At 41.6% G+C, this 20,100-nt stretch overlaps 1 protein-coding gene across 4 annotated transcripts; it reads left to right on the top strand.

Moving 5' to 3' along the window:
* Positions 1–4,199: 4,199 nt before the first annotated feature.
* Positions 4,200–20,100, top strand: LOC121862098 (fibroblast growth factor receptor substrate 2-like). Of its 4 annotated transcripts, none has more exons than XM_042360076.1 (3): positions 4,200–4,711; positions 7,712–7,871; positions 15,359–20,100. In XM_042360076.1, the coding sequence occupies exons 1-3, from the start codon at positions 4,662–4,664 to the stop codon at positions 16,769–16,771; spliced, it is 1,623 nt and encodes a 540-aa protein (XP_042216010.1). In that variant the 5' UTR covers positions 4,200–4,661; the 3' UTR covers positions 16,772–20,100. The 4 variants fall into 4 exon arrangements, with proteins under 4 accessions (XP_042216010.1, XP_042216013.1, XP_042216011.1 ...); XM_042360079.1 differs by having other exon boundaries at positions 4,201–4,711; positions 7,723–7,871; XM_042360077.1 differs by lacking the exon at positions 7,712–7,871 and having other exon boundaries at positions 4,201–4,711; positions 15,343–20,100.

Genomic DNA, 20,100 nt, shown 5'->3' on the forward strand with positions numbered 1-20,100 from the left:
TACAGTGAAGTGTGCTCAAAATTAATTTAAACTGTATTGTAAGTGTCTTTTCATTTCATTAGTGCTGAATATAATTCTCTCATGTACTATACGTACTGTACAAGTACTGTATACAGTCACCCACAAAACTCCAGTAGCCTCTCCTCCTGAACCACAAACCCTGAGATTCAGACTTGTGAATCCAAAGTATTTGTGGACAGAATAATGCATCAGTGTCTACTGATTCAGGTTTGAGGAAAAGTAGGAGACAATAGGGCTTTTGTGGGTACCTGTACTGTATCTACTTTTGATGCTCCAAATCCTCGACTGCACGAACCATATTTTAGTGTTGTACCGAATCATGAGGAGTCAAGATAATATCATACATGTAGTAAAGGAGAAGGACTTTCATACCACTTAGTGTAAATCACTCCATGGCTGAGGCTACCCTGACCAGAGGACCGTGTCATGTTAAACGTCTTCACTATGGGGATACCACTATTAATATTTTATTTGGCTAGTGCCAGACGATTTTATTCAGCAGAGAGGGGGACCCTGCACACAATTGGTTAGTAGACTACTTCCTCTAACCCCTTCTCTATGGGGACGCCACTTTTAATAATTTATTTGGCTAACGCCAGGTGATTTTATTCAGCAGAGAGAAGGACCCCATAAACAAGTGGTTAATACAGTAGTAGAATACATTGACCAGGAAGATAATTTTAGATAATGTATGTATATGATGTAAGGGGCATTTACAGCCAAGTAAATTAACATTTTAAGAGAAAAACTAACATTGTAGGTACACTGAGGCCTCAACCTAGTTGCCAACTTTGTTGAACACAAAGCCTAGCAAGGCATCACACTATTAGTGCAATGTATTTCAAGGTTGATTAACATTAATTTTAGTGTTGCATTGTTAGTAAGTGGAATTTCTTTACTGAAATCAAGTGTAGCATTGTACAGTCTTGGTTTTCACATACAAACAGTAAATCACCATGCCAAAGCACTGTAGAAAGTGAACTACAGTAGTCATATAAACAAAGTGCAATCCTGTAACCATTAATGACAACTGACCTGTCTAGTGGAAGATCATTGCAATACATTAAGTTGGGTTTAGTTTGTTTTATCCGTCATAAATAATGATTTATGCTCACCTTGTATACAAAATTCTAGCACTTGCAGCAAGCTTATTTCAACATACCATACCGTCACATGTTTTCTTTATATTTTAACTTTTTTCTAAATACATATAGCTGAAATATTATGTGTTGATTTTTCTAAGGAAATCATCATAATCATGCCTGTTAGCTATGCATCTATGAACTGAACTGTGGCCAAAAAAGTACAATAATTAGGATGCTTCAAGGAAGAGGCATAAGGGGAATTACCTTGTCCTAAAGACACAGATGGAATATTCTCAACCCCAACAATATTACACTTCAGAGACAGTACTGAAGTGGTAGATGATGTACAGTATTGAACTTAACACAAGGTAAGAATATATAACGAAACTAGCCAACCATAGTGTGTTGGGTATATCTTATGTGGACTGTAGCTTGTGTGACTGTGTGTCTTGTGGTGTGAACTGTAGCTTGTGTGACTGTGTGTCTTGTGGTGTGGACTGTAGCTTGTGTGACTGTGTGTCTTGTGGTGTGAACTGTAGCTTGTGTGACTGTGTGTCTTGTGGTGTGGACTGTAGCTTGTGTGACTGTGTGTCTTGTGATGTGGACTGTAGCTTGTGTGACTGTGTGTCTTGTGGTGTGAACTGTAGCTTGTGTGACTGTGTGTCTTGTGGTGTGAACTGTAGCTTGTGTGACTGTGTGTCTTGTGGTGTGAACTGTAGCTTGTGTGACTGTGTGTCTTGTGGTGTGGACTGTAGCTTGTGTGACTGTGTGTCTTGTGGTGTGGACTGTAGCTTGTGTGACTGTGTGTCTTGTGATGTGACTGTAGCTTGTGTGACTGTGTGTCTTGTGGTGTGGACTGTAGCTTGTGTGACTGTGTGTCTTGTGGTGTGGACTGTAGCTTGTGTGACTGTGTGTCTTGTGATGTGGACTGTAGCTTGTGTGACTGTGTGTCTTGTGGTGTGGACTGTAGCTTGTGTGACTGTGTGTCTTGTGGTGTGGACTGTAGCTTGTGTGACTGTGTGTCTTGTGGTGTGGACTGTAGCTTGTGTGACTGTGTGTCTTGTGATGTGGACTGTAGCTTGTGTGACTGTGTGTCTTGTGGTGTGGACTGTAGCTTGTGTGACTGTGTGTCTTGTGGTGTGGACTGTAGCTTGTGTGACTGTGTGTCTTGTGATGTGGACTGTAGCTTGTGTGACTGTGTGTCTTGTGATGTGGACTGTAGCTTGTGTGACTGTGTGTCTTGTGGTGTGGACTGTAGCTTGTGTGACTGTGTGTCTTGTGGTGTGGACTGTAGCTTGTGTGACTGTGTGTCTTGTGATGTGGACTGTAGCTTGTGTGACTGTGTGTCTTGTGATGTGGACTGTAGCTTGTGTGACTGTGTGTATGATTTTGTATAGCTTGTTGTTATGCGAGACTTTGTGTAAATTGTGTGTAGTATTGTTATGATTGTGTAACAAGATGCATCCGTGTTCAGACTGTTAAATGATTGTCTGTACCGTATATTGTTGTGTGTGAACTATATAGGAGTTTACTGTGGTGCATCTCAGGGTTTATAAGAGTGCATTTTCACTGATGTAAATTTATTCTAGAAAGGAAAATATTTTGTGGTTATAAGAAGGCTCTAACTTGCATAGAGTGAGAGGCGTGTGGTAATGGGTGGCTTGAGGTCTCTGCATGGCGACCTTGGGGGAGAGGTTGATGGTTTCTCGCATTCTTGAATTGTGTGTGGCCTTGTGAGCTAATTGTTTCTGGACTCATGTCTCCCACGCTCTCTCCTACGCCTTATACCTACACAATGCGTACAAACACATGTACACTCACAGTTGCTCTTACACGCACACATCCTACACGTACACACAAGAAGTTGCTCTCATGAACGTACACGCCTTCTACGAACATACGTACACACACGCGCCTTGCATGCGTAAGTTACTGGTCATCTACTACATTACAAATACTGTACATGCAGGCAAGAGAGAGCGCACACAAAGATCCACAAGCGAATAAACATGCAGTTGCAAACATGTACACGTACAAACATACAATCACGGACTTGTAAGAACTATGCAAACAAACACACAAATAAAAAAAAAGTAATCGCGCACACAGATGCAACCTCTCATGCACATGCAGGCATACACATTGACCTACAAACACGCACACGTACAGGAATCAATGAATGAAAATACATTTATGTATGGATACACATTAATACACACCCAACACTAGGTTATTCACATAAGCACACTTGAAATATATATGCAAATACTCTTACACTCAAATGCAAATAATGGGCCATTATATCAGCATAAGTATTATAACAAAATGCCCCCTTTGGTAGAATAGTAAACCTTCATATCAAGTTAAATGAACAACAAAATATAAATTGTATATCAACACAAGGTAGGAACATATTCGTATCAGATTTTCTTTTAGACGACAAATGTGAACTTGAAAAGAACGTTAACATTTGATATCGCGTTAATATTTGATATCGATATTACAGTTATGAACCATTTATGTAAAGGTAACGATATTCTGTAATACCACTTTCAGAGTACCAACGTATATTCCTCCTCCTGTTCTACCATTATACAGTATTCTAATGACTTAAATTTACTTCCAAATCATGAACAAGATAAAGAAGTGAGAAGATGGGTTGGTCTGGATTCGTTTTTTGTTTCAATCGGAATGAATAACTCTAAAGTGAGATATTAAACTACAAATGAAGAAAACAGTTAAGAAGGCGAATGGGTATATAATACAAAATGACGTGTGGCAGTAGACATGACAAGGGAGTGAGTTTGTATTGTTTATACCAGTTTGAGTGAGCGCGGGGGTTGAGTGAGCCGCGCAGGTCCTCCTCCTCCAGGGCTGCGTGAGACAAGGTGACTGATGCCAATACTCGGCAGATGAATCTACCCTAAACTTATGTACACAACATGTCTTTCATTTACAAACTGAATATCACAATATACTTACTGTAATGGAATATATATTAATACTAATTATAAGTTTATTGGACGATATATGATAATAATATGAAGAGAAAAATGGTGTAAACTGGCATCTGAAGGACCGACGGCAGCGTCGCAGCTGTAATGAGGCTGCCTCAGTACGATGACGTCTCTCGTGTAAGCGTCAATGTAGATGGGGCAGTGTCCAATTTACCCCACTGTTGTGACGCCTGGATGTGCCTTTGTGCTTTATTGTGAGTTTGGAACTCATGTCAGTGATTAGCAGCGGGCAGGTGTGGGCGGGGGCCCCTACAGCATCTGTGGTGAACCAGGATCAGTGAGGGGAGAGCTACCACCGTGTTGTTGTGATGGCGGAGGTGGCAGGGGCGAACCTCCCCTCGCTAGCCACTCGTCACCGCCGTCACTGTAGCCCATCGCCTTTGCATCAGGCCCCACTTACTCTCGCCATGGCCGTAGGCATTAGGCGAACTCTAGTGAGCCAATACCACAACCGCTACAGACTCCCTGTCCCTCTGTGCCACTCGACGAGCCCAGCCCAAGACACCACCCCTACTAGGACCCTCACCACGACCCTTGTATGTCCGGCGGTGTGCAGGGAGCCCAACACCACCCCCATGTGAGCCACAGGTATGTCTACTACAGCTGACACCATCACTATCTTACATACAAACCTAGTTCACACTTAACGTCACCCAACACTTAACAAAACACTCACATGTTATAACACAGTGTCACAAAGAAGTCACGCCACATCAGTACTTCATAACAAAGTCAACATTGTGGTTTATCCCAACATCACAGTTATGTACTCTTGCAGTTTGTCTGACTTACAATAATATTAGTGAGGCGAAATGTTATAACAAAGCAAGACAAAACAAGACACGGGAAGATGTAACACAATAACAGCGTGAAAACAAAGTAGCATTTACCAACATAACACAATAAATATATGGCTTGAAACTAACACATCACAACACAGCAACATGCTTCAACACAGAAACAAAATGTTGCAATTCAACACCTTGTCAACATATCAACACAGAAAGATGTCAGCATAGCAGTGTGTCACTACAGCAATGCGTTTCAATACCCTGTAACTGTACATACACAGTTTAATGCAGCATATCACAGCCTATTGACTTCTCTTTAACACAGCATTATTGTCTCAACTTGTTAAGGCACATTATAATTCAGTGAAGTAACATGCCGTAGCTGTAAATATTTCAGCACAGCACCACGCCTGGTACTGCACCACATAACATGTTATAACAGTAGTATTTAACACGAGAAATATGTTACAACTCAACAGCATGCAACATTGCAATAACACATTAGTGCACAAGAGAACAATGTGTTTTAACAGCAGTGGCATCACAGTCCAGCATCATGTTACAACGTATCTCAACACAACGCTACATGGCATAGGCCCAACTCAGCACAAAGTAAAACCACTATTGCAGAAACATGCCATATGTACTCACCTCTAACCACCAGCATGGTTCGTTACAGCATGTTGCAGCACAATACAGCAGCAATATTGGATGTTACCACATAACAAGATAGTGTTATAGTTCAACACAGCAGCACCATTGTACATTGTATACAGTGCAGCAGCAGCAGAAGTATTGTACATTACAACACAACAGCATTGTAATATACGTTACAATGCAGCAACATTGTACTATACGTTACAGCATAATAACACAACAGAAACATTGTATGTTACAGCACAACACAGCAGCAGGAACGTACCATATAATGACAGGACAACACAGCATCAACAGATTTTACAGCATAAACGTCATCAGTAGGGAAGCATCGGAACCATAATACTTAGGGTATTATAGCTATTAAAATTAGGTTCAATACGTTTTAAGTATATAACATTCAGAAACCATAGTACCGTATGATGTTATTGGTATATGTTAATTTTTTAAGTCATTTGTGAAACTAAAGTTAGGAATATGAAGATTTAGATTATTTATTGTTTACTTCATGCAGAGGTCCCCCAGAGGGCTACAGTGTTGTTTAAAGGTGAATCACACATGCTTGCTAGATAACATGCAACCTTGTGTTAATGATCCCTTCACTGCATGCGGTATTTCATAAACTAAGTTCCGGTGAATCCCTAGTCACCAGTGCTGCTTTCTGTAGCACAATACAGAAGGGACAGAAGAGTACGTTATAATAGCAACAACGTACCATATCAGCATCATGACTCAGCAGCTGTATGGTGTAATTCTACTCTTGGTCACAATATACGTAGTCTAAATGCATAGATAACGGTACATCTTGGTACAGCAGTCTGTCGCAGTGTATCGACCTTTCAGCATGTCAGCATAGAATTACACAACAGTAGTACATTGCAACAAGGTAATATACCACAATACAGCACTATTTCACAGCATAGCAACATGTCACAACACAGCAACCGCTTACAACTCACAAACAAGTCACAGGACTAACATCACAGCAACAGAGCATGCCGCAACACTTAAACGTAACACAGTAACAATTTACAAGACGAACGTGACAAGCCTGATATTACAACACTAGTATGCCAGAATATAGCAGCATATCACAGCACCACAACCTGTTACAACAACACTATCAGTATTCCAAAACACATGTAGCAGGACTTAACAGCAAGGACCTCGACACAGTAAAGACGTTCGGCCGTGACCTAGACCTGGGCTACTATTAGGGAAGCCCTGGCCCTAAGGTGGGAGATTTCTCCCACACACGCAGTACAGTCGTATGTCAAACAAGCAAGGTATCAAAACGTTTGAATTCCTCCAAACACTACAAGTTCTACCACAGCAGCAGTAGTTCACCAACAGTAGCAGTAATTTGAATCTGTAATGTTATATTTGTAATAAGATGTTGGTAGAGAAAGGAATGCATGACAGTTTCGGGAGATGGTAGGCCTATGACTAGCTTGGTACTGAAGCGCAGCGCTTATAAACACAACGGAAAATGTACTGTACCAAGGCTGATACCTGGGCCCCCTGTTAGGAGATGTAGCAATTTTAGGTCACTTTGAAATACTTTTTAATAAAATATTTAACATGTAGACAAGGACGGCATTACTTGTAGGTGTTAGGTTATCAGCTAAAGTGTGGAACAGCAGAGGAATAATTTGGTGAATTTTCATTTAATTTCGACAACAGGAACTGAATAGCCTACCCATAAAATACAGATACTGAAAACTTGGTAGGTAAACTAGTTACTTACCCTCGTATTATACTGCAGTGTGTTCCAGCAACATATTACAACACAGCCCAGTCATTTTTCACAACATAATACAGCAACGTCGCAACATAACACAGCTACATGTCACAACATAACCCAGAGCATGTCACAACACAACAATAAATATTTTCAAATTAACAAGGCGGCATAACAGGAATGATAGGAGCTCGTCTCACTACGAGAAGAAATTATATATAATAAACATGAACTTTTAGATAGCATGATGTCATCAGTTGACTATCTTCAAAAGTGGTGTGTGATGTCAACAAATTGTGGGTTACACTTATAATGGTGTTGCTAAGGTTTATTACGTGTATTGTTGTGGTGATGGTGGGGGGGAGGGGCGAGTGTAGGAGGTAATAATGTTGTGGCTAGATATTGTACAGGTTGTCCCCTCGAGGCCCCAGTTTACCTCAGCGTCACGACACACGCAAAACCCTTATTGCCTGCCAGTTTCCTGGGGCCCCTCGCTGCCCCTTCACACCTCTTCAGGCATCGACATTCACGTAGAAAATTTGTGCCGAGTAGCCTATTCGTGAGTTGTTTGTACCTTACAGCTCAGTTAACACTAGTAATTTTGTGAAGAGTATTTGTAAGTTTTACCCACAATGCACTCTGACACTAACCTAACCAAAGCTAACCTAACCTACGTGCAATGCCATCATATATATATATATATATATATATATATATATATATATATATATATATATATATATATATATATATATATATATATATATATATATATATATATATATATATATATATATATATATATATATATATATATATTGTGTTGTCAATGTGTACCGTCATGTGACTTTTTTCCTGTGGACATATATTTCCGTCCACCCGTGACACACCCTTAACCCCAAGTTGCAACTCCTCTGACCACCAACACATCACCATCTTAATTTTGTGTCCCTTTGGTTAACATATCTACTGTATCTAGTAATAATTTTTTTCTAGTATATATTACAAGTAAATGTTAAATATTATACCTTAATGTATATGGGGTGGTTGTTACGTATCTCAGTACAATACTTAAGTGAAGTTTTGTGTCAATCCTATGTTTACTTCGGCCAGTGTATGTACTCTACCGTACCAGAAACTAAGCAGCCCGCCCTGCAGCCTTGTTGAGGTAACACCTTAAATATGTTTGTAGTTTTCACTTGAAGACGTTTACTAATTAATAACTTACAGGGCAGGGACAGTGTAAGTTAGGGTACAGTGTAATCTTAAGATGTGGCTCATGTGTGAATGTGGAAACGTTCTTGTCTACTAATAACAAGCTTTTGATATACAGTATCCACGTTTTTTACATGAAAATTGCGTGAGTGGCACGATCCTCATTTTTTTAACAACATAAATACATGATTGTAGGTCACGTTCTGTACTCCATAGCAAGTGGAGATGAACGTGGGCAGATGTGTCATTAGTGCCTTGGAGGACATGACTGGGCAGCGTGACATTTCCATCAGAATGTCAACACTCATTTTAAAAAGGAGGCGTTAGTGGTGTGGGCGAAAGGACGTTAGGCATTGTGGATTGCTATTCGTGTTGGCGCCTTTAGTCCTATGTTTTCCCATTTTATTTTACACAACCGGGATATAGTTAATTAGCATAGCTTCCCTCGTTACTGTTATTATTAGTTTGTTGCAGCTGTACACGGTAGTTATTTATAGTTACTGTGGGGCTGAAAATCTTAGAATCCATCTCTGTGTTTCTGGCTCGACTTGGGAGGTATTTCCTGTATCTATTTAAGTGGGTAAGTGCTCAGTGCTGTCCCTGTCTGAACATTATATAAACAAAACTGACCTTTATATGGAATCCACCACACCATCATCCACAAAAGGCTCATTGTTGGACTATTGGTCTCACAACAGCGACTCTACAACTAGCTCAAATTTAGTTATACATTCTCGAGAGTACAGTACAGTACATCACCAGTGTGTTATGGGAAGCACTGTACAGGTATATCCCCCTCTCTCTCTCTCAGACTCGCACAGTAGGTAAATGTTGCCAGGTCAAGGTTAATTCAAATAATGATTAGATTTACTTAGGACTACAGCGTTAGTGGAGTTACCTTAAGAGTAGAGAAAGATGACGCTCGCTCAGTCTTCACAGGCAACGTTCACTATGGCCGGTTCGGTTTCTGCATTTAAATGCCTTTCGATCAATTAGTATAATTTATTTAAATTATTGAAAACAAATGACATTCTAAGTTGGCCTACAATGTTAAAAGCGTCGTTATATTGGCTTCATTCATTGTCAGTGTTTTGTGAATTCGCTTGATACGACAGGACAAGTTAAAATTCCATCCATATATTTTTTTTTACAAATTTAGGGTAGAATTAATTTATAGGGCAGATACTATGATTCAGGGTAGGAATATCTTTTGTTAAGACATTATGAAGAGTTATATATAATTCAGTGTAAATATAATTCCCTGGCGTTAGTTTATCAGTGTCTAAAATAACGTGTTGTGGTGTTGTAAACTTGGCAGTGTGTGGTGCGCGCTTCAGAACTTGAACTTGTTTTGGGGATTACTGGCCACTTCGCCTTTAGGCTATTTCGCTTCAGATGCGCGTCCCTGTTTATATACCTCGGATAGGATGTGTGTACGTACGTACTTATACATGGCGACCTGTAGTGTAATTGGTCAGCATGCTCGCTTCACAAGCGAGCGGACCCGGGTTCGATCCTTGGGCAGCAACATACCCTGGATGTTAAGAGATCTACGGTTCGTGTTCCGGGGTAATGGTTAGCCAGTGGAGTTGTCCGGTCTTCTCGGACTATTCCTTTACACTGGGTCATGCAATTCGTTAACTTAGGGTGTGGTTGTTGTGTTGGTGACAGCTTCTACACCTTAAACAAATTCACGCCTAGGTGGCCTTTGGGCCGGCCATCCTCGTTACACGAGGGACAACCATTATTTTATTTATACTTCAGGTAGGGAATGTTTTTTTTTTATTATTATTTTTACCTCGGATAGGATGTGTGTATGAACGTGTCCAATTGAGATACGTATATTACCTCCAAATAGGATACGTATGCATGTATGTACTGGTAATGTTACGTACCACGTTATAGAGTTAACACGTGATTTAGGCGGTGTGTGAAGGACTCTACTGGGTGTTCACCATGACGAGTTTGTTGAGCAACATATAATTGGACACATTATGGTGAGTTAGCACTGTACCACCGACTCCCACACTCAGTTGCTGTGGTGTGAACTTAACACACAGTAAGTTTCTGTGTCCCACGACTGTGTTGTGAACTTAACACATAGGAAATGTATTTGTTATAACCAACTGCTGTGGTCGGAACTTATCACACGGTATCTATATCCTGTTCAATTGCTGTGGTGCGTATCCCTCAGTTTGTGTCAAAAATGTGTTATTTGTCAATGCTATCGACTACTTTGGCAAACACCGGGACTTGTATGTTGCTGTCTTCAGTAATTGCAATATCAAGAATACATCTGGCAGGTAAACTCATTATATTAGTAATTATAGTGTAATTAACTACAAAATTACGGTTATTCGCACAATAAATTCCTGCCAACGGTAAAGGAATCTGAGTGTATACCTGTCTGTACTGTTAAACCGCACACGGCCACATATATATCTTCCACTGGGCAGCAACACAATGTTATGTTCGGCAGAGAGATTTCAGCTTCACTACAAAGTGGAAGGAGGAGAGGAACACGAGAAGCTGTAGAACAAGAGTGGCTAAACCAGAGATGAAACCGTATTCTTAAAGGAACTCGAGCACTGCTTTTCTCGTCAGCATTATATAAATTAGTAATAACATTTGTTCACTAAGATACCATGCAAATTTATAACTGGTTTTGCATTTCTATAGACAATGCAGGTATACAGTTCAGTACATGTAGACATAATGTAGGTATACGGTGTACTTAGACCACCCAGTATACAATGAAACCTCCATATAACGGACTTCTCTCTCCATAGAATCCGTTAGAGGGGGGGGGGTGTTCATATCTAACAGACCCCTCGTTTCAACGTAGTTTCATCTTTATATAGTTCGTTAGATGGATGTTAAGCAACTAACAGACCCTCGATACAACGGACTTTCCTCTCCATATAGTCGGTTAAATAGAGATTTTACTGTTTATAGGCAAGATTTCCTCTACATTTCATCTGTTTATGGTAAAGCATAGTGTACCGAGGTGTGTGTGGTGGTCTGACGCCAGGTATTTGATCAATAGTGGTGTTGTAGCTTACTTAGTGATTTACGGCTTTGGGTTATACTGTACTGTATAGTGAATTGTGAATAAAACTGTTGTATATGAGAGTAGACAGGAAGTGGCTAGCGTGGCGTTGTTGTAGTAGTAGTAATAGTATAATAGTTGTAATATATAGTATATTATAGTAGTAATAGTATTGTAGTACTAGTTGTAGCAGCATATAAGTCGTAGTGACATCACGATGATTTTGAGAATACACGACCCGTCTGTCACACTCACACCCTTAAATAACTTAGCCACACGAGTCTTCCTTTGGAGCAAAATATACACAATATATAGCTCAATTATCATTGTTACCAGTCATGGGCTAACTACGACTGACAATTGCCGCAAAACTGGAACTGTTAGCCAGGAATGGGTTTGGTATTAGTAACTGGTGTGTGTGTGTGAAGGGGAGGGAGGGGGGAAGGTTAGAGAGGGCGGCGCCAGACATGAGACGGCTAGAGCGGCTGTGTATTTGTGAGTCACCGTAATGTGTTGATTGTCGGTGTAGCTGCTCTTCCTCCCCCCCCCCCTCTCCCCCCCCTCCCTCCTATAATCTCCCCGCTTGTAAGTTGTCTCCCTCTCCCTACCCTCCCTCCCTTCGTCATTGTCTCCTCACGCCCTTCCTCACTAAAACAAGGGGGGGGGGAGATGGGTGTGGGTGGTTGTGGTGGAGCACAATTGTCCAGTGAGGGAAGAGACGACTACACAACTACACACACTGTCGGTCGGATCCCTCCCCCCAACCCTGACTCATCCTTCACCCCCTCACCCCACCCCTGGCCTGACCTTGACGGGTGAAGGAGGTAGAGTGTGATGGGGAGAAGGAAGGGGAGTGGGTAAAGGAAGGGGAGTGTGGTGATTGGGTGAAGGAAGGGGAGTGTGGTGATTGGGTGAAGGAAGGGGAGTGTGGTGATTGGGTGAAGGAAGGGGAGTGTGGTGATTGGGTGAAGGAAGGGGAGTGTGGTGATTGGGTGAAGGAAGGGGAGTGTGGTGATTGGGTGAAGGGAGGGGAGTTTGGTGATTGAGTGAAGGAAGGGGAGTGTGGTGGTGGGGTGTGATGAGAGCGAGAAGAGTGTATCGAAGGCACGGAGAGGGTGGTGGGTGAGTGGTGAGGGCGGGACAGGACAGGTGTGGTAGGATGTGTTACAGGAAGTGGTGGGTCGCTGCGGCAGGTGGGCGCCGGGGGGTGGAAGGCAGGAAACGGGTGTGAGGAGAGACGGAGAGAGGCGATGACGAAGAATGGGAGAGAGGATGTTCTGTGATGCGAGGGGTGAGGGTGGGAAGCTATGGTGAGTGGGGGGAGGGGCAGCTAGGTGAGTGGGGAGGGCAGCTAAGGTGAGAAGGGAGGGAAGAGGGGCAGCAATGGTGAGAGTGGGGGAGGGACAACTATGGTGAGTGGAGGGAGAGGGGCAGCTAAGATGAGAAGGGAGGGAAGAGGGGGCAGCAATGGTGAGGGTGGGGTAGGGGCAGCTGTGGTGAGGGAGGGAGAGGGGCAACTCTGCGGGTTTTAGGAGTTACCTTACTGTAATGAGACAATATCTCACAAGAGGAAAGATTACATATAGGTAGAATATTGATAGTATAAGAGTATAAAAGAGAGGAAGATTTTGGTAGCGTGGCCGTGATAGATATTTACACTTATCGTCTCTTATACGTCAATACACATCCATTACGTCTTAAGGGCGACTTCTCAAACACCGCTTCGTTACAACTCTTTATTAATTACGAACATGACATGGACACATTAATAACACCTTCTATTGAAGTTACTAGGACATTATATTTACGTTACTAGGACATCATATTACGTTACTAGGACATCATATTACGTTACTAGACACTCTGATTCTCGGACACGAACATGAAATGAATACACTTCCCACGTAAGTAACTCATCCCATGGAAAGCTCTGACAAACACTCACGTGACCTAGGGGAGGCCTAGCAGGTGGTCCTGGGTTGTCTCTATGGGAGACTGCTTAGCTGGGCGCCGGAGGGAAGTCTCGGTCCTGACCGGAGGCGACTGGAGGCGACCGGAGGCGGCTTGCCTCCGGCCCCTGACTTCTCTCGAGCAGGACTCGGGACGTGGTAGCTGGTCCTTCTTGGTTACAAGACACACACTCTCTCTGTCCCTCTCTGGCTCTCTGTCTCCGGGTATCTCTCTGAGGGAGGACTAGGACGTCCTATATATTGGGAGGCGAGCCGTCAGGTTGAGCTGGTCGGGAGGGGGGGGCGGCGAAGGGTCTCCTTACATTTGACCTGGCCAATGTGAGGTCAGGTCTGGACTTTTTCAGATGTAGGTTATTGTGTATTTTGGGAGAGAGTCGGCCGGTGCCTTCTTACATGTTTGTTGTGGTGCCGTGTCACATGGGAGGGGAGCCTGGCTGATTTATAACCCTTGGTCAACCGTGAGAGTTACCCTACACTTGACCTCCCTAATGTCGGGTCAAGTCTGGACTGTCTCTGAGATGCAAGCTGTGGTCTGACAACCCATCACTACATTACTGTACTGATGCATATGTCAGAGTGGGTGAGAAGGGAATGTGTAGGGTAATATGTGTGGTCTAGGTGAGTGTTAACTGTAAATAGTGGACAAACTGAATTAAATTAGCTTACATTTGTCTTGATTTTTTGTTACTCTACTTAATTTTTAATTAAAACAGTGTTTAATTATCCTTGCATGTATTGATTTAATTATTCATGCATGTACAGTAGCTAAAACAACTATCTGTGCATACTTTGTGGGAAACAATATGAGACCTTGGAAAATAAATTTTGGTATACGAGGGCTGTCACTAGTCACACGTAAAATTTTGGAGCATATCAACCCCTACCTGCACAGATAGTTGTTTTAGCTACTGTACACTCACTAAAAGATTATTCTGCACCTTAACGGGGTTATACAATATGACACCGGACCAAGAAATCTGATAACACTCATCGGGGCATCTGTCGGATGGTTTCAGAGCCAAGGGTGCAGAATATTTTTTTAGCGTGTGTACTCTCTCGCCAAAAATACTAGAACGCTAAGAACTATGCAATCTGAAAAATGACAGAAGATTCTGAAACCATTCTGAGATGACAAGCCCCATTTTACCCAGCATGCATGCTACATTACAATTATATGTCTTTTTTTATTATCATCCTTCTTACATGTTGACACAATCTCAGAAAACCTCTTCGCCCTCTACCTTCTCAGACATTTCATTGTTTTATATCTTGCACATTGTTTTATATCTTCCATTCTGATAACTCATTTGTGTAATTGAAATTTTAGATAATTTCTTTCCCTTTTGATTTCATATAACACTGCCATAAGTTAAGGTAGGAAGTAACTATTCTATCTCTTGAATTCCTTCTTTACTTCTCAGCTCTTCAATCATCCTCCCAAGTTGAGTTCTTTCCCTACTTGCCCTTACCACTGTACCATTCTTAACATTGCTTCCAAATATTTTAACCTTTAAACCTTGTCTTGTATTTTATTATTCATCACACAGTTGTCATTTAAAAATATAATTTACTGGATGTAATTTTGTTGTAAAATTGTGAACTGAAGCAGTAAACTACAATAGAGTAGAGTACAGTACCAGTACAGTACAATGTAGATTCATTCCTATATGAGGGTAACAAGAACTAAGCTTTTTGCTGTCAGTTGGTGATCTTGAAAGGTTCTACTACTGTAATGTGACCATATGTTTTTCATACAACTATTAAGAAATTTCCCCTTGGCAATTTTATTGATATAGTTTTAAATATTTGCAGGGCGCGAGGATGGGGTGCGTGGCCAGCAAGCCTGACATCAACGACCTACATGCCAACATCTTCCAGGTGGTGAATGTGGATGACCTCGGCCACCGCTTCAGTGCCGCTAAGCTGGAGGTGACGGACACCGATTTGGTGCTTCACCAACGCGGCAAGTCCGCAATTCACTGGCCACTCCGCTGTCTCCGTCGCTATGGCTTTGATGCAGAGCTATTCAGCTTTGAGTCAGGCCGAAGGTGCCCCACAGGTCCGGGCATCTATGCCTTCAAGTGCCGACGGGCAGAGGCACTTTTTAACATGTTGCAACTCCAGATTCAAAACATCACTGAAGATGCAGCATCTCGAGATATTGCTGCTCTTCCTCCTCAAGTGGTCAATGAAAATCGAGACTTGACCCATGATGATTCCCGCAACAGTGGGACTGCTGGGGCTACAGATATTGAGGGTTATTTGGAACCTGTGCAACGACCACACCCCAGAGTCTCGAACAATAAAGGGGCGACCTCTATAGGTGTGCCAACTGGTTCAAGTGTTAGTGGAGTAAATAGTGTTGTTGGAAGTGGAAGTGTTAGTGGAGGTGGTATGTCATATGGTGGGGCAACTGGTGTTGTGGTTGGTGGTGGGCTGGGTACAATTCGTTCCCCTGCATCTCCCCCTGCACAACTTAGCCCAACTCGTCATTCCTGCTATGAAAACACTTATGATATAACCCGAACTGAAGAGACCCCACCAACTCCAGGCCATAACATGAGAGAACCACCACCTACACCAACAGAACCACTCAGACCAGTGTTTGTAAATCATATTGATAAAACAGTGTCCTATGACCATAGTGTGAGGCCAGCTTCATATTCAGATAGATCCACATCACAGTTAAATTCAACACAGTCAAAGCGCCCAAGATCATATGTGAACATTAACTCTAGTAAACCTCATTATGATGTGAATACAAATGATCTAGTGTATGTCAATGTAGGCCCGGAGCGTCACCATGACCACAACCATGTATATGTCAATCTTGGGCAGGAGAAAGATGTACCTGCAGTGCCTCCTCGATCCTCTCTGGCTGCGGGGTCTGCAGGATCAGGTTCCTCCCATTCTGGTACCACCACTACCACAGACACAGACCACCAACCTTCGCAGATAAACTATATCATCCTCGATCTAGACCCTGGCTCAGATTCCTCTCAAGCAGCTCCAGTCAGTCCACTAGGATCTGTAGCATCTGGCCCTGAATCACCACATCATTTAGCTGAAGGCTATGCTACCATTGACTTTGATAAGACGGCAGCTCTGTTAGACACGGCAATGGCAGCATCTGCGTGGGAGGATGGCTCAAGAAAAACAAGACACAATTCCACTTTCACAAACCCGGCAACTCTAACACGACACAACTCTTCTTTGTCAGATTGAGATACCGTATAAATTTTAGTGCAGACTTCCTGATTGAATCATTGATGGAAATGGCAGGAGCCTGCTGTTTTGCAAATCAAGATGGATTTCTATTACAGCTAAAATGGCTTCAGTAGGAACCTGCCACTGCTAATAAATAATACATCTATGTGATGTGCCAAAAAGCTCTCAGGAGCAGTATTATAGCTGTATATAGGTACTCTGACCAGGAAATATGTGCACAATTCAGCTGATAAACCTTTGAATTAAAGGTGAACAGTTTTCTTCTTTTTACAGTGATGATTGGGCAGATAATCATACTTGTGATTTTTTTTTTGTAGCAGTCAATGTGGCTGTTTTTTTTTTCTACCAAAGTGCCCCTCTGGCTGCTGAGGACCCGTGTGACCCTTTGTGACCAGCCTTCAAGTTAACCTTGCCCCTCCACCCCTGTGACCCATCTTCACCCTTCTGGTTGCTGATGACTGGTAGTAGCCCTTGTCATTTGCCTTCAGGTCAATCATGCCTCAGTGGATGTTCACAACCCATGTAACTTTTTTCTCTCTTTATCAGCCCATCTGTTGGGCTTTGGAGAATCTGTATGATCCTTACTGGCTAGCCTTTACATCTAACCTCTCGATACTTGGACATTTGGTCCTCTGTTGCAAAAGCATCAGCCTTACCTGGCTTTTTGACTTGCGATCTCATATGACCCCTGTTGTGGTTTAACTCTTGTGTGGCTGTTAAGAACCTAGTTAATTTGCTTTTAAGTCAATTTTGAAACCTTTATAGCCTCCTCTTGTAGGCATTTGCCTCTTACATCAACCATTCTACTTACATATAGGCTCAATGTACTTTTTGTTCATGGACTTGTAGTTGATGGGAATTATATATCAACTTTCATTAGCAATAGCCTGATTTTTTGTGGAAAAATGTTACATATACAGTAATGTGTAAATTGTTATTGAATAAGAATGCCTTCCTTGAGTGCTGAATTGATCCACAGTTTGACATGTATGACAATATATCAAAACAAATCATGCTTTATAAATGTATTTTTTTATTGTTAATTATTCTAAAATTGGGTTGAAATTAAAGGCATCTCAGTGTTAGATATTGAAATTCTCATATTTACAACTGTTTAAATATTTGTAGGGACTTAGGCATGTTTTTATATAAAATAAGGATATACAAACATTATAGGAATAAAAGTTAAATTGGTTTCTAGATAATTTTTTAAAAGGTTATTCAAATAAAGCCATTGTAATAAAGTTGAATATGGTAATTATTTAGTAGTTATGAAAGATTATGTTGTGTATTTAATTATTTTACTGTTTGTTGATCATAAATGTAATGAGGTCGTTTATTGAAAACAAAAATTTCTAGTTAGACAAGTTGGCCATGGAAGTACTGTCGACAGAAATACTAAGGGATCCCCCTTTTCTCTTACTGATGGTTCTTGCCTAAAGCCACATTTACACACCAGAACTATTTGGTGGTGTCACACATTGTCATACAATACTACACCATCCTTCAGATACTGCTTTATATAATTTTGCTGTTTCCCTTCATTCCATTGTCTTTTCGTTCTTTCCTGCATGTTTTCTCGCCCCTGCGTACTTGTTGAAGAAATTCTCATTCTTTTGGGATTCATATTTCTAGTGCAAGCAAATGGTAGCTGCTTCACTGAAGTGATAACTAAACCAGGATGAAGAAATGTTCACCAAATATTTTATATTTTTGGTCTTGATCACTTGAAGGTGTAGAGATGGTCAGCAACTGAAATGTTTGATGAAAATTCGCGAGTACCGTCACCGATTGCAGTAAAGGTATGCGAGGAATTTTTTCTTCATCATCATCTCTTCATCCCATGATCAAGTGTTGCAAAGCAGCATTAACAATCTAACTGGTTCTTAATCTTTGCAAGCTAGAGGCAGACCTAAGGGTCACTTATTTTCTTGTGCAAGAAATCAAATAATTTTACAGTATTGTTAACTTAGAAGCAAAAGAGCATCATAATTAATAATTTCGGTAGCTCCTGGTGCAGCTGACACTACTACAGTATACTTGTAATACAAGAAATGTTGCTCACAATTCATCAACCTTGCCTTTTGTGTTAATCCTGAATTTTTTTCTTTATCCCTTTTCATAAGTTGGTAAAATGGCAACTTCACATTACTTCACTTGTTGAAGAAACTTTGCCTTTCTTGTCTGTTTATGAAGGAAATGTTGGTATCCAGTCAGTTAAGCACATGAATGCAGTAATACCAGATACTTGTTGCACGAAGTGTTAAAGAGTCTTCACTAATTGTTTTCTTAGGTTTCATTAATCTGAGTCCAGGGTTCATATGATCCAGTCAGTATTATGAATGAAATTGCAACACCAAGTGGGCAATGGGGAGGGGGAGGGGCACACTGGAAGGGGGCTTTCACGTTTTGGTACTACTAGTTAGGCATGGCCACTGGCATTGGTGAAGGGATGTTAGTACTTTGATGGGAGATGGATACTACTACACAGTGTAAGCACTTTTGGATTTGCAGTAGCACTGCTGGTGGGGCTTGGTCACTGATGGTGTGGTCTGCTACAGCTTGCAAGCCTTGGGTGTTGCAGATATGAGATGGTACTTTAATGGAGCATGAGCACTGTGTGGTATAAAATTGGTAATGGGGTATAGGCCCTGCTGGCGTAATGTGGCACTGCTAGCAGGGCAAAGGTTATGTTGGTAAGGCATAGCAGTGCCAGTGGGGCAAGAACACTGCTGGTGTGGAAATGTTCTGCTAGGGTTGCATGCACTGCCAGCAAGGTAGAGGAAAGCAAATGTTGATGTGGCATGACTGCCACACAGGCATGGATGAACACCCTGCTGGCATGGTAAGGCACTGCTAGCTGGGCATGGGCACTGTTAGTGTGTCATTATCCTGCTAGCAGAGCATAGGCAGTGTTAGCAGGACAAGAATACACTTCCACTCTACACCACTAGTTCAGCATTGGAATCTTCGTAGCATTAGTAACTAGATAATTTTTAACATCTGTTCTCACAGCTGCAAGACTGTTAAAGATTCTTACAAATTGTAAAGTTTTTTATGGAACACTTAGGATAGATTTGCACAATTTGTGTAAAATGCTTTATGTTCCATGCCTGATGTCAGAATGATGACATGCAGATCTCACGTGAAGCTAGAGTGTATGTGATGGACTTTGCCCACCGAGGACCAGCCTCCTGGCTGCTTCAGGAGAAGCTGTAGTCCCCGGCAAGATGCATTTGTAATATATATCCAAAGACTAACCAGATAAAAAATATTTGCATTGTTTATTTGAAAGGATTTTGACTAGATTATAAAATGTTATTTAC

This window comes from Homarus americanus, unplaced genomic scaffold (genome assembly GCF_018991925.1).
Source record: "Homarus americanus isolate GMGI-L3 unplaced genomic scaffold, GMGI_Hamer_2.0 scaffold25013, whole genome shotgun sequence".
NCBI classification, from domain to species: Eukaryota; Metazoa; Arthropoda; class Malacostraca; order Decapoda; family Nephropidae; genus Homarus; species Homarus americanus.

Excerpts from the sequence above, each read along its gene's own strand:
- LOC121862098 (XM_042360076.1), top strand. The coding sequence starts at position 4,662 with ATGTCCGGCGGTGTGCAGGGAGCCCAACACCACCCCCATGTGAGCCAC. Across the intron at positions 4,712-7,711 it reads CACCCCCATGTGAGCCACAG|ATATTGTACAGGTTGTCCCC; the intron begins GTATGTCTACTA and ends TGTTGTGGCTAG. Across the intron at positions 7,872-15,358 it reads TTGTGCCGAGTAGCCTATTC|GGCGCGAGGATGGGGTGCGT; the intron begins GTGAGTTGTTTG and ends AAATATTTGCAG.